The sequence below is a fragment of the Ursus arctos genome, unplaced genomic scaffold (genome assembly GCF_023065955.2).
Source record: "Ursus arctos isolate Adak ecotype North America unplaced genomic scaffold, UrsArc2.0 scaffold_5, whole genome shotgun sequence".
Classification (NCBI taxonomy): domain Eukaryota; kingdom Metazoa; phylum Chordata; class Mammalia; order Carnivora; family Ursidae; genus Ursus; species Ursus arctos.
Window position 1 is genome coordinate 44,673,388 of NW_026623067.1, and position 13,422 is coordinate 44,686,809.

The following is a 13,422-nucleotide window of genomic DNA, read 5'->3' on the forward strand; positions in this document are numbered from 1 at the left end:
AACTTCTTAGCTCATTGTTTTATAAAATCATTTTATATTGACTAAGCTTTACATAAATACATAATCTTTGCAGATACAGACTTAATTGAAAATACTATTCAGTTTTGGTTTGTGTCTGTACCAAAATGAAGAATGTATTGATGAAACTTCTTTAAAAATAACCATATTTTGGAAGAAAAAAAAAGGATGTGAAGAAAAAAACTGGGTTTTGAGGAATGGAGCTTATGCTTTCAGAAATTTGAATTCCATAAGATAATTATGATTGTATTTTTGTTTTGTATTTGGAAATGTATTTGTTAAGTGATTGGTAGTTTATTGCAGAAATAGATCATAGGTATGGGTTTATTGTAGTTTCTTGAAAGTTTTTCAGTTTTGAACAGTAACTGTGCCTAGGGGATACCATGTAGTCAGTTCTTTGACATGTTGACTCCTCAATCAAAATAACTTTCCTTTTATCTATTTTATGCAAAAGGGATCACTCGAATATTGAATTAAAAAGAAGAGAGGAGTTCCTTACCAAAGAAAAATATCTTACTGCTGTTTGAAAGATACTGCTGCCAAGCAGATTATCATAAATTACGGATGTAATTAATCCTTGGATCTTGAGAATCATGTTTTTATTAGGGAATATAAAAGACAAAAGTCTTTTAATAAAATGATATAAAACCACATTATAGAGGTACCAGTGTACTAAGCAATAAAGTAACCTACTTTCAGTATAATTTTCATGATGTTTAGGATAATTTGAAGATACAGATTTATTTTCAGATACTGTTGATTTCTTATAGTTTCTTTTTCTAATTCTGGTATAATATTAAATAAAATTATAAAAAAATCATTAGAAATTTAAAATGGCGTTTTACTGTACAATTTTTTTTTAAGATTGATTTATTTTGAAGAGAGAGCTTGAGCAGGGAAGTGGGCAGAGAGGGAGGGCAGCTCATGCTATGTAAATGCATAAGTGTCAAGTCTACAGCCATACCACCCTGGACACACACACTGAATCTCATCTGAATTCATAGTATCAAGTAATTTCTGTGTTTCCTCATTCAGTGGAGTATGTTGAAGGATAAAGGACAGCCTTCATTTCATAAAATAAACATTTACTGTGCAGTATGTGCCATTCATGATGTTAAATGCTGAGAACATAGTCCGGGTACCTCTGGAACTTAAAATTTGCAGGCCAGTATTTAAGAAATAATGAGCTTCTTTTATCCTGTTTTTTCTAGCCTAATTCTGGTGAACTGGATCCTCTATATGTAGTTGAAGTGCTTCTGCGCTGTAGCAAAGAAAGTTTGAAAAATTCAGCTACCGAGGCTGCAAAACCAGCTAAACCTGATGAGAAAGGAGAAATGCAGGTTTGCACATTATTTTTCATCTTAAGATTTCAAGTACTTTTTGAATTACTTATAATCACTAGATTTCCTGAATATGATTATAATGAACATACTATCTTGATTTCTAAATGGGAAGTTTCCAAGGCTTTTAAAGGTATGTTAAAGCCATCTAAAATATCAGAAGGGTGATTAATGTGATTTAAACTCTGTTTCTGTTATCAAATTATGGTCAGGTAAATAATGATGAAGTGAAAGATAAAGAGAATTTAATATAACTTTTTACATGAAGTTGGATTTTACCTGAACTATAATGATGTTTTAATCTTTTCGTGATGAAATAACTTTACAGTTTTACTTCATCCACACTGTTCATTATATTTCTATGAAATATTGAAGCAGTAATTTGAGAATTAAAAATCCTGCATAAGTTTCCTTAGTTGAAACTGTTTAATTCCCATGTGCTTTTAACAATTTTAGGTTAAGTGTAGTTGACATATTAATCGGAGTGACTCAACATTTATATGTGTTAGAAATGCTCACCACAATAAGTGTTGCCGCCATCTGCCACCGTACAAAGTTATTACAACATTATTGGCTATATTCCCTATGTTGTACTTGTCATCCCTGTGACTTACTTATTTCATAACTAGAAGCGTGTATCTCTTAATCCCCTTCACATCTTGCTTCTGTCACTTCACCCACCTCCCCTCAGGCAACCACCAGTTTGTTCTCTGTATTTTTTAATGTGTTTTTGGTTTTTTTGTTTCTTTTGTTTTTTAGATTTCACATATAAGTGAAATCATGAGATATTTATCTTTGACTTATTTCACGCAACATAATAACCATATTGCACATCCATCCATGTTGTTGCACACAACAAGATTTCATTCTTTTTTGTGTGTGATAGTGTGTGTGTGTGTGTATAACACATCTTTATTCATCTGTTAATGGACGGTTAGATTGCTTTTTTGTCTTGGCTGTTGTATATAATGCATAAATGTATAATGTTGTATATAAACATAGGGGTGCATGTATCTTTTCAGATTAGTGTGTTCATTTTTTTAGAATAATAGTAATTCCAGAAGTGGAATTATTGGATCATCTGATGTTTCTATTGCTAATTTTTTGAGGAGCTGCCACACTATTTTCCACAGTGGCTGTACTCATTTACATACTCACCAACAGTGCATGAGGGTTCCCTTTTCTCCACATCCTTACCAACACTTCTTAACTTTTTGATACTAGCCATTCCGACAGGTGGGTGGTGATACTTCATTGTGGTTTGCATTTCCCTGACGATTAGTGATACTGAGCATCTTTTCATGTGTGTGTCAGCTATCTGAATATCTTCTTTGGAAGAATGTCTCTTCAGGTCCTCTGCCTATTTTTTAGTCAGATTTTGTGTGTGTGTTTAGTTTTATGAGTTTTTTTTTTAATTAACCTTTTATTGGGTATATCATTTGCAGATATCTTCTCCCATCAAGTAGGTTGCTTTCTCATTTTGCGGATGGTTTCCTTTGCTGCAAAAGTTTAAGTTTGATGTAGAACCTTTTGTTTATTTTTGTTTTTGTTGCCCTTGCCTAAAAATCCTGATCCAAAAAAAATATTGCTAAGGCAGTACTACCTTTAGGAGTTGTTTACTTTTAGGAGTTGTTTTTATATTGTTGTTTTTGTTTTGTTTATAGAGAGAGTGTGAGTTGGGGCGAGGGAGGCACAGAAGGAGAGAAAGAGAAAGGGAAAGGATCTTAAGCAGGCTCCACTCCCAGCACAAAGTCCGACATGGGGCTCCATCTCATGACCTGAGCTGAAACCAGGAGTTGGACACTTAACCAACTGAGCCACTGAAACTCTCCTTCTTATAGGAGTTTTATGGTTTCAGGTCTTATATTTAGGTCTTTAATCCTTTTTTTTTTAATGGTATAGGAAAGTAGTCCAGTTTATTAATGCATGTGACTGTCCGGTTTTCTTAGCACCGTTTGTCGCTTAGACTCTCTTCCACATTGTACATTCTTATTACCTCATTTTTCTTAGATTAATTGACCATATAATGGTGGGCTTATTTCCGGGCTCTCTGTTCTGTTCCATTGATCTGCTTTTGTGCCAGTACCATACTGTTTGATTATTATAACTTTGTAGTATAATTTGAAATCTGGAATTGTGTTGAGCTCCAGCTTTTTTCTTCTTTCTCAATTGCTTTGGCTGTTTGGCTTGATGATTCTGCATCAAGATCTTTGTGATTCTACACAAATTTAAGATTATGTGATTTAGTTCTTTGTATGAAAGAACAAGGTTCTTTGTATCAAAATATGTATTTTGATGAGGATTGCATTAAATCTGTAGATTGCTTTGGGTGATATACCCCTTTTTTTTTTAAGATTTTATTTATTTGAGAGAGCCCAAGCAGGGGGAGGGGCAGAGGGAGAGGGAGAAGCAGATCCCCCTCTGAGGAGGGAGCCCCATGCAGGGCTCCATACCAGGATTCCAGGATCATGACATGAGCCGAAGGCAGACATTTAACTAACTGAGCCACCCAGACGCCCCGAGTGGTATAGACATTTTAATGGTATTAATTCATCCAGTCCTTGAGTACAGTATATCCTTTATTTGTGCCATCTTTAGTCAGCAGGACTCTGAGGTTCCTGTAGCCCTCCAACGCTCTTGGAGTTAAGTTTCCCTGATTTTCAAAGCTAGATGTTAAAAGGGGGCTTGTCTTCCTGATGCATGTCCCCAGGGCAGGGGTGCCTAATGTGGGATTTGATCCTCTCAGTCTTCAGGGTGGAACTGTGTGGCTGAGATAACACTCCTTTTGGGGGGTCACCCTGCTGACAGGTTTGGTTCCCAGCCATGTCTCTGCCCCTTCTACACTTCTCAATATGGCTTTTTCTCTATATCTTTATTGTGGAAAAGCTTTTATGCTAGTCTTTGTGCCCTTTTCAGAGTGAATTGCACTGTATGTAGTTGTAGTCCTGATGTATCTGTGGGAGGACCTGAGCTCACGATCCTCTTACTCTGCCATCTTCCCAAGCTCCTCAATTTACCTGTGCTTTCATTTAAATGCAAAACATTCAGTTTGCTACATGAGATACCTGTATTTCTTAAACATCCCCCTCCACTGTTTTTTTTAAATAATTAATTATAGGTAAAATCTCACTATTGAGATTCCACCTATGTATTTGAAGGCTAATATACTAGAATTTTGTTATTTTAAAACATTGTTTTAAATGTGTGGTGTATTCCCTAGATTTTTTAGGAAATGTCATTGTGATGATGTATGTTAAAATAACCTTTGATATATCGAAATTAAAATCTGCCACTGCAGAATCAGAGGCTCTTGCTTTGGGTTAGTTCAGATGACAATGAAATTCAGAATAGACAGTATTTAAGGAGACTGTTCATTATTAAATGTTTTAAAATAATAATTAAAAGTATAATTATTTTACTTCTAATCCCAGCTAATGTTTGGTTTCTATTCCTTAATCTTAAAATTTGTTCTATAGAATTCCAGCACCAGTGAAACTTGTATAATTTTTTTTCTGTAGTGTTTATTTTACAATTGACTGCTTAACTGTAAATGAGAGTAAAACTCCCACAATTTAGCAAGTAGTCATTGTATTCAAAGGGACCTTTGAAGTTATTGCAACTTGGAATGGCAAATATGTGGCACACGCGCCAACATTCTTTTTCTCTTATGGCAGACATTGATGATAAGTTGTGGCATTCTTTCACAGTGAACACTTAGATTCTTCCAAGAAAACGTTCTAATGACTAATTCATTAGAGTTAGCATTTTAAGGAAAACTATTTGTTGTCTGTCTCGCTTTTAGGCCCAGATTTTAGTAAGCCTAGCAGCTGTGCCTGTTTTACTTAAAGATACTAAGAAGCTTTGTAGTACTTAATCATATTTTGTCTCAGTTTAATAGCCTCTGCAGGGTAGATATCACTGGATCCTAGACAAACTATGTCTTCTGTAGCATTTTTTTAATTGAAGTATAATTGATGTTTAACATTTTTTAATTCAGTTTATTTCAGGGAATTAATGGGAGGTGTGTTAGCATAAAGTACATATATCATCTCGTCTCTGGTCTCAAGGGGCTGACAGCTTAATGGGGGGAATATTTTGTGCTCGAGTTGGTGAACATCAAAAATGCATCCTCTAACTGGGGTAGAGTGTGTTTGAGAGGCAAGATCAGTAAAGGTTTTATAAAAGAAGTGTTGAGAAATTCACCTGACTTGTAGGAATATTTTCAGACAAAAATTGCTTTCCGAGCAATGCAAGAACATGCACAGAGCATGAAACATCCCTTTCTTTGCTTTTGTTTTTTTAAAGATTATTTATTTGAGAGCGAGAAAGAGAGAGAGAGAAAATGAGTGGGAGGAGGGACAGACGGAGGGAGACTCTTAAGCAGGCTCCCTGTTGAGCATGGAGCCCACTGCGGGGCTCGATCTCAGGACCCTGAGATCATGACCCAAGCCAAAACCAGGAATCAGACACCCAACAGACTCAGCCACCCAGGCACCTCGAAATGTCCCTTATTTAAAAGAACTCTAAGTTCTGTTATATGTGATTGAATGATAAAGATAGAACAAAGAGAAGGACTATATCTTTGTTGTTGTTGTTTAAGATTTTATTTATTTATTTGAGAGATGGGGGTGGGGACAAGCCAGAGGAGAGACAGTGGGAGAGGGAGAAGCAGACTCCCCGCCCAGCAGGGAGCCCAATGCAGGACTCCATCCCAGGACCCCGGGATCGTAACCTGAGCCGAAGGGAGACGCTTCACTGACTGAGCCACCCAGGTGTCCCAGAGAAGGACTGTATCTTAAGAGATGGAATATGTATGTATTGTTCGCTTTTATAAATTAACATCTTTTTTTTTTAAGATTTTATTTATTCGACAGAGATAGAGACAGCCAGCTAGAGAGGGAACACAAGCAGGGGGAGTGGGAGAGGAAGAAGCAGGCTCACAGCGGAGGAGCCTGATGTGGGGCTTGATCCCATAACGCCGGGATCACGCCCTGAGCCGAAGGCAGACGCTTAACCGCTGTGCCACCCAGGCGCCCCTATAAATTAATATCTTAAATAGGAATTCTGGACACAGGGAAATCATTCCATAGATAATTTATAAGGAAATTTTCATCTCTCTGGGTATGTTTGAACCAGACTTCCTTTGCATGAGATATGAGGAGGTAATGGGATTTCCACAGTCCTTTTCTTTCCTTTAACTTGGAGTGTGTGTGATACCAAATTTAGCTTTTTAAATGCTTCTTAGATTGCTTCAAGCTTTTAGTTAATTTCCAGAGTTGGAAAGAAAATTAGATCAAGACACACATTTAATATTTTTAAAAATCTAAAATTTAATAAAACACATCAGTTTAAATAACTTTGCCTGGACTTGATTAAAATGTCGTTCGTTCAAAAAATATCTTGTCTGGATGAAAAAATTCAAAAATCATATTTTAGTTAATAGCCTTGATTTGAAGAAATGACACTGCCTGAAACTTATTTAGAACATATTCACTTAAACTTATGGACTTTTCCTGTTATCTACCTTATCATTTGCTTATCTTAAAAGGGGAAGTTGATTTATGGCAAACTTGAAAAGGTCTATTTCTGTTATTGGTATTCTAACAGGTTTGTAGTACTTACCCACATGATTATTTGGATTTATATAAACCAATCTTGTGTCATGATGAGCCTGAATTCTAACTTACTTTATAAGGTTATTAGGGTTAGAAAGTCGAGTGAACTATACTATGCAAATATTATGTTTTTAAATCTCTGTGTGTAGAGATTTATCATTTTATGAGAACTATTCAGTTGGTTTTTAAGCATTTAACTTCTTATTTACAAAACTTAAGTCGTAGGATCTTCCCTTCCTTGTACTTACGGAGACATTTGTTGGAGGACTTTTGTAGTGTCTTTCTTGTCATTAATGTGAGAGTTGACCATTTTTGGATAGTGTTTATTATGGGAAACAGTGTTAGAAATTGAGCAGTTTCTATCTTTCTTCTGAATCAAGTCTTCACTAAATGGTGTTTATTTTGTTTTCAAGGAAATTCTCAAATACTTGTGCTAAATGAATTCAACTTCAGGTACATAAAGCATATACTTCCTGTCTAAAGCTAAGTGAATTATTTTGAGTTTTTCTGCCATTTTTGGATTATGTACATTCACTTCAGTGTTCTCTTTCCATTCAAATAGTGCATCTAGAATTTTGCATGGGTCACAAACTGGTGGTTCAAAGAGCCAGTTCAGCCCTCATAGTGTCTTATTTAAAAATGAATTTGACAGTTTAAGAATAAAGGTTATATTAATTATGATCCAATGAAAGTAAGCATCCACAAATCCATACTTGGGTAGGTTGGTAGGTAGGTAGGTAGGTAGGTAGGTAGATAGATAAAATATAGAAAGAATAAATTTGTTAGAAAAGTCACCATTAGGCGACTACCACAAATGGACTCCGGCAAGAAAAATCCATAGATCCTAAGACTAGTGAGTTGAAAGTTTAGTGAGGAATGGGATATTTACAAAGTATGAATCTTCTCATAAGTTTCTTATTAATTGTAAAGGGGAAAGTAGTAAGTTTACAGGAGAGAATGCTAGAGATAACCATCTGAATTGAGTGATGAAAGTTAGTATCACCAATAATGTTGATCAATGGATGGGAAGAACAGAAAAACATCACCTGTGCCGAAAATGCATACCCTGAACCTGATGATTCCTTATAATGAGACAAACTCAAGTTCAGAGGCGTTCTACCAAATAAGTACCCCGTTCAAAAATGTCAGTATCCTGAGGAGCACAGAGAAACTGAGGAACTGTTCCAGATTAAAGTAGAATAAAGAATTATTACAACTAAATTTAATCCGTAGTCCTGGTTTGGATGCATAGAGTGGGGGGGGAGGAGGAGGGTGCTATAAAAGACATTGTTGGGGAGGTAGGTGAAAGTTTAATATGGACTGTAGATAATACTGTATCCGCGCTAAATTTCCCGCTTTCAATACTCGTGCTGTGCACGTGGTGTGTGTTTGTGGAGAGAGAATGATAAGGCACATGGGACAGATGTAATAATTGGTGAATCTGAATAAAGGTACATAGGAGCTCTTTGTTCTATTCTTGTACCTTTTAACTTAGAAATTATATGAAAATGTCAGTCCCATAAAAACAAAAAAGGTGGGGAGTATTCTGGATTTAAAAAGATGGAAGAGACCTGACAGCTAAATGCAGTAAATGATCGTTGGTTGGAGCCTCGATCTGAACGTGGTGGTGGTGGTGGTGGTGGTGGTATCTGTGAAGGACATTAGTGAGCCAGTTGGGGAAGTTTGAATATGAACTGTATATTAGATGACAATGTATTATTGTTAAATTTTTATGATATAATGTGGCTATGCAGGAGAATGTGTTTGTTCTTAGAAGATACATGATGAAGTATTTGCTGGTAAGATGAAGTGACTTCGCAAATGAATTTCAAATGGTTAAAATAGGAGGAACAAGGAAGGCAGAAAGAAAGAAAAACACTCCCTCCAAAAATCCCAAAATCTTATCTGGAAAGAGAAAAGGCACATATGGCAAACTAGTAACAATTGAGAAAATAAAATGGACAGTTTATTATATTATTATTTTTTTGGTCGTTTTCAAATAGGAAGTTGTAGTTGTCCCGTTTAAATGGCTTTCTCTGTTTTTTCATTCTTCATCTTTTTCACTTATTAACACTTAACAAATACCTTTTCTCTTTGGTATTTGAGAATGATATGTGCTAATATTTTAGTTTTGGTATATACAGATTTGTTGACATTTAATTTTGCTTATTATACAAAATAACATTTTTAAAGGTGGTAAGGCACTATTTTAAAGTATTTTACATGCATTGTTTCATGTAATTCTCACAGCAGTTTAATAAGATAGATATCATTTCATCTCCATTTTTAAATGGGGAGAACGAAGCTTAAAAAGATGAGGAGACTTCCTCAAAGTCACAAAACTAGCAGAACACTGAATTCAGACCCAAGCAGTCGTGACTCTGGAAACTGCTCAGCTGTTATACCATTTTATTCAGTAAAACACTAGGAATATATTTGTTACCGGCAGGCCAGTGATAGTCATTTTTTCAGTAGTAATCACAGTAAAGGTAGCCATGAGAGACCAATACACGGATGAATTTGGACCTTTGAAAGTGTTAACTTCTCAGTGTACAGAAGACCTCTAAATTTAAAGGAAGTAAAATGTCATATTTGATGATGAGGCAAGGGTGTTCTTGTCAGGAGAAAGCGTGAAGTTAGTTTGAAGATAGGTGATTCTTCATTATGTCTAATGGAGTATACTGTTTCCTCTGGTTGGAATACTTCTTTTCATCTGTTCTCATTCTGGCCCATCCAGAGCTTACGTGAACCTTACTTGGGCATCTAAAGCTACGCAGGAGTCTTTCCTTCCCCTGTAGTGCTATTGTACTTCAAGGTATTCAAGAAGTGCCAATACAGGAGGATGTGCAAATGAGATCTGTATTGCGGGAGTAACTTATGTTTAGGTACCATTTATTTGCCTGTTATTTAGAGGTTTAATTAGTTTTTACTTTTGAAATATAGCTTCTGATAAGATACAAGCTTCCACAATGATTATTATCAACTGTTATGTGTGTCACAGATTGTTAATGCAGCTTTGTTTTAAGGATTCAAGCTAAATTTAGGGAATGGCAGAGTTTGAAAATGTGCAGTTTTAATTGTAGTGTTCTGTAACTCTTGCTTGGCAGGTTGTTCCAGTTTTGGTACACCTCCTGTCTGCCATCAGCAGTGTTAGGCTTTACATTCCTAAAGACCTTCGACCAGTGGATAACAGACAGAGTGTTTTAAAATCAATACAGGTACGTGTGTTAATTTTATAAATTTAAATATAAATAGGATTTATAGCAAGACAACTTAAATGCTTTAAAGTGTATTGCTTTCTTTAAAAAAAAACTGTAAACACTGTTATCCGTGGCAGTTTTTTTTAATAAAAGATAATAGGAGATCTTTGTGTAGATTGTCCACTCCTTGAATATACCAGCAAAGTGAGTTGCTAAAGGAGATCTCACAGAGGAAAACATGGCTACTGTTACATGCAAAATTTGTTTTGCTTTGTTTGTTGAGTGAAAATAACTAGGAGGTATTAAAATTTTTATGTATAAAATCACATGCCAGGACTTTTAAACGTTTTTTAGTGTAGTTAATAAATTAATGAAATAGTTTAATTCTCAGTAGGAAAAATTTATGTCATTCTGGAATTTTATTTTCCAGTAGGGGAAGAAAAAGGAATTTTGTCATTTATTTAGTCAACAAATACTTGGATTGATATTTACTATGCAGCAAAGGCTCTATACTGGAATTTGAGAAAACAAAGATAAGCAGGATGCTTTCGTTAGAGTAGGAATAAGCTGTGGTCCATAGGCAGGCTTCCTGAATTGAAGAATTCTCTTGACAGTTTTACAGAATCTTTATGTGGGTAACCTTTCTTTTTTTTTTTAAATCCCTAACTCACCAAATCCTATTTTACCTTTAAGGCCTGTTGATAGGGATCTGGACCCTTCAAAAATTTAATGTCTTTCAACTCAGTAGTGCACCTCTAGGAATCAGCCCCAAGGAAATCATGAGAAAATTGAAAACAGTTTACGCTTGGGTTGTTTAACACCGGATTATTTATAACAGTAAGATGTTACAACAACCTAAATATACAATAATGTGTTTATCAGTAAATTGTGCCACTTTCAGAATTGGTGAGTTCTAAATACTAGAATTATTAATAAATTTAACACATCCCTGTATCAATAAATCATAGTACAGCAATTCAGAAGGAATTTTCAAAAACATATGCAATGGAAAAGTACACTCCAATTTAAGTGCATTTTTAAGTAGCATGTTTCTGTCTTTGTGCATAGAAAAACATAGAAGGAAATATTTATTTAGTCTTAACTAGTCTTGTCTATCAAATGAAAAAATTAATTTTAAATTTTTTGTTTTAGGAAGTTCAGAAACGTTTTCCTGATGGTGTTCCTTTATTAGACCCTATTGATGACATGGGCATTCAAGATCAAGGGCTGAAAAAAGTCATCCAGAAAGTGGAGGCTTTTGAGCATAGAATGTATTCTCATCCACTTCACAATGATCCAAATTTGGAAACTGTGTATACACTTTGTGAAAAAAAAGCACAGGTATGGCAGAAACTTATTTTTTATCATAAAATTCTGTGAATGTCACTATAAATTAATGAATACTTTTTTTTAAATTTTCCTTTCCTCTTGGTTTCATCAGCTAAAACAGAGAATTATCTACCTATCTTTTAAGGAGACCATTAATTCTTATCAGCAAGATGAGATAAAAATCATTTTACTATAATTTGTTATTTAATGGGTTTTCTTCAGTTTTTTTAATGTAATATAATTCATGTAGCATTAGATTCACCCTTTTAAAGCGTACAATTCAATGGTTTGTAGCATATTCACAGATAACTGCAACCATATCACTTTCCAATTCCAGAATGTTTCCATCACCCTAAAAAGAAACCTCGTGCCAGTTAGCAGTCACTTTGTATTTCCCCAATCTTCCAGAGCCTGGCAACTATAAATCTACTTTCTGCCTCGATGGTTTTGCTTATTCTTATTCTTATTCTTTGCTTATTGCTTATTTTATTTAAAAATAAAATCCTGCAGTATGTGGCCTTTTATATCTGTTCTTTCCACTTAGCATAATGTCTTCAAGGTTCGTGCGTGTTGTAGCATGAATTAGTACTTATTCCTTTTTGTGGCTGAAAAATATTCCACTATATGGATATGCCACATTTTGTTTAACAGTTCATCAGTTGATAGACATTTGGGGTTTTTCCACTTTTTGGCTGTTATGAATAACTCTGCTACCAGCATTTATGTACAAGTTTTTGTGTGGATATGTTTTCATTTCTCTTGGATGGAATTGGGTAGAATTGCTGGGTCATATAGTAAGTCTGTGTTTAACCTTTGAGAAACTGCCAAGTTTTTTCCAAAGTGGCTGTAGCACTTTACATTCTTACCAGCGATTTATGAAAATTCTTATTTTTCCATATTCTCACCAATGCTTGTTATTGTCTGTGTTTTTTATTATAGCCTTCCTAGTGGTATGAAGTTGTAATAGTTTAGCTTTTTAGGGTAATTAGCTATAGTCTCTAACCAGAAAAGCATTCTTGGAGCCATTGTGAATAATAAATTTAGGAAAAGCTTTTTGAAGTGAACACATTCCTTTCCACTGTCCACTTTTCTTCAACTAGAATCTTTTGTACTGTATAGAAGTGTCACTTTCTCCTTGAAACTGAAAGCTCCTTGCTATTACGCTTTTTCAGGTTTTATCGCATGGCACGTTTTCTGCCTATGTCTTCCTGTTTCACCAATTATTATTTTAAGCTCCTTAGGGTCAGGTATTTCATTTTAGCTTACTTGTACTCTCCCGTATCCCACATGATCTCTTTATAAAGTAGATACCTACTATTTATTGAACACGCTTGTGAGTGGAAACTTCTTGGCTTAACAAAGTAGTATGTTTTAGTTCACAGTTTTATAGCACTCTTTCTGGCTTTCTGTGGACTAACATGATGGGGCCCTGTGCCACGTGGACAGTGAACATATACCTCAGCATGCTGTGGTCCACCAGGAGGGTGCTTCTCAGGATGAGGAAATGGAGACACAGAAAGCTTTAGTAACTAGTACAAGGATCCTCACTTGGGATCCTGGCCTGTTCATCTCTCACCGAGACCATTCCATCAGCTCCCTCCCTGCGTCCATGTACTTTGTGTGTTGCCACCAGAGAGTCATCCTGAACAGTTCCATATCACAAGAACACAGACTCTTGAGCCTGGTTGAATGGTGACTAGAAAGCATCCACAGAGAAGGTGGTATGAAGCCACAGAGAGTGGCATTATCCGAGCTACTCGGACATAACGGAAAAAGGCCATAGTGTGTGGCTAAGGGTGGGACTAAATAAACTTGCTATGAAAACTCAGCAGTACATGAAAAAAGGCTCGCGTGAGTGCATTAAATGCTAATATCGATGTGGACTATGATTATGAGTTAGCACAAATAAAAACATACGCC

At 35.5% G+C, this 13,422-nt stretch overlaps 1 protein-coding gene across 1 annotated transcript in view; it reads left to right on the top strand.

Annotated features, from left to right (window-relative positions):
* MTREX (Mtr4 exosome RNA helicase) overlaps positions 1 to 13,422 on the top strand; it is a 92,910-nt gene that overhangs the window by 58,993 nt on the left and 20,495 nt on the right. The window contains exons 19-21 of the mRNA XM_026498956.4: positions 1,230 to 1,358; positions 10,081 to 10,191; positions 11,326 to 11,514. Coding sequence (XP_026354741.1) covers positions 1,230 to 1,358; positions 10,081 to 10,191; positions 11,326 to 11,514 — 429 coding nt within the window. The remainder of the gene's footprint in view (positions 1 to 1,229; positions 1,359 to 10,080; positions 10,192 to 11,325; positions 11,515 to 13,422) is intronic.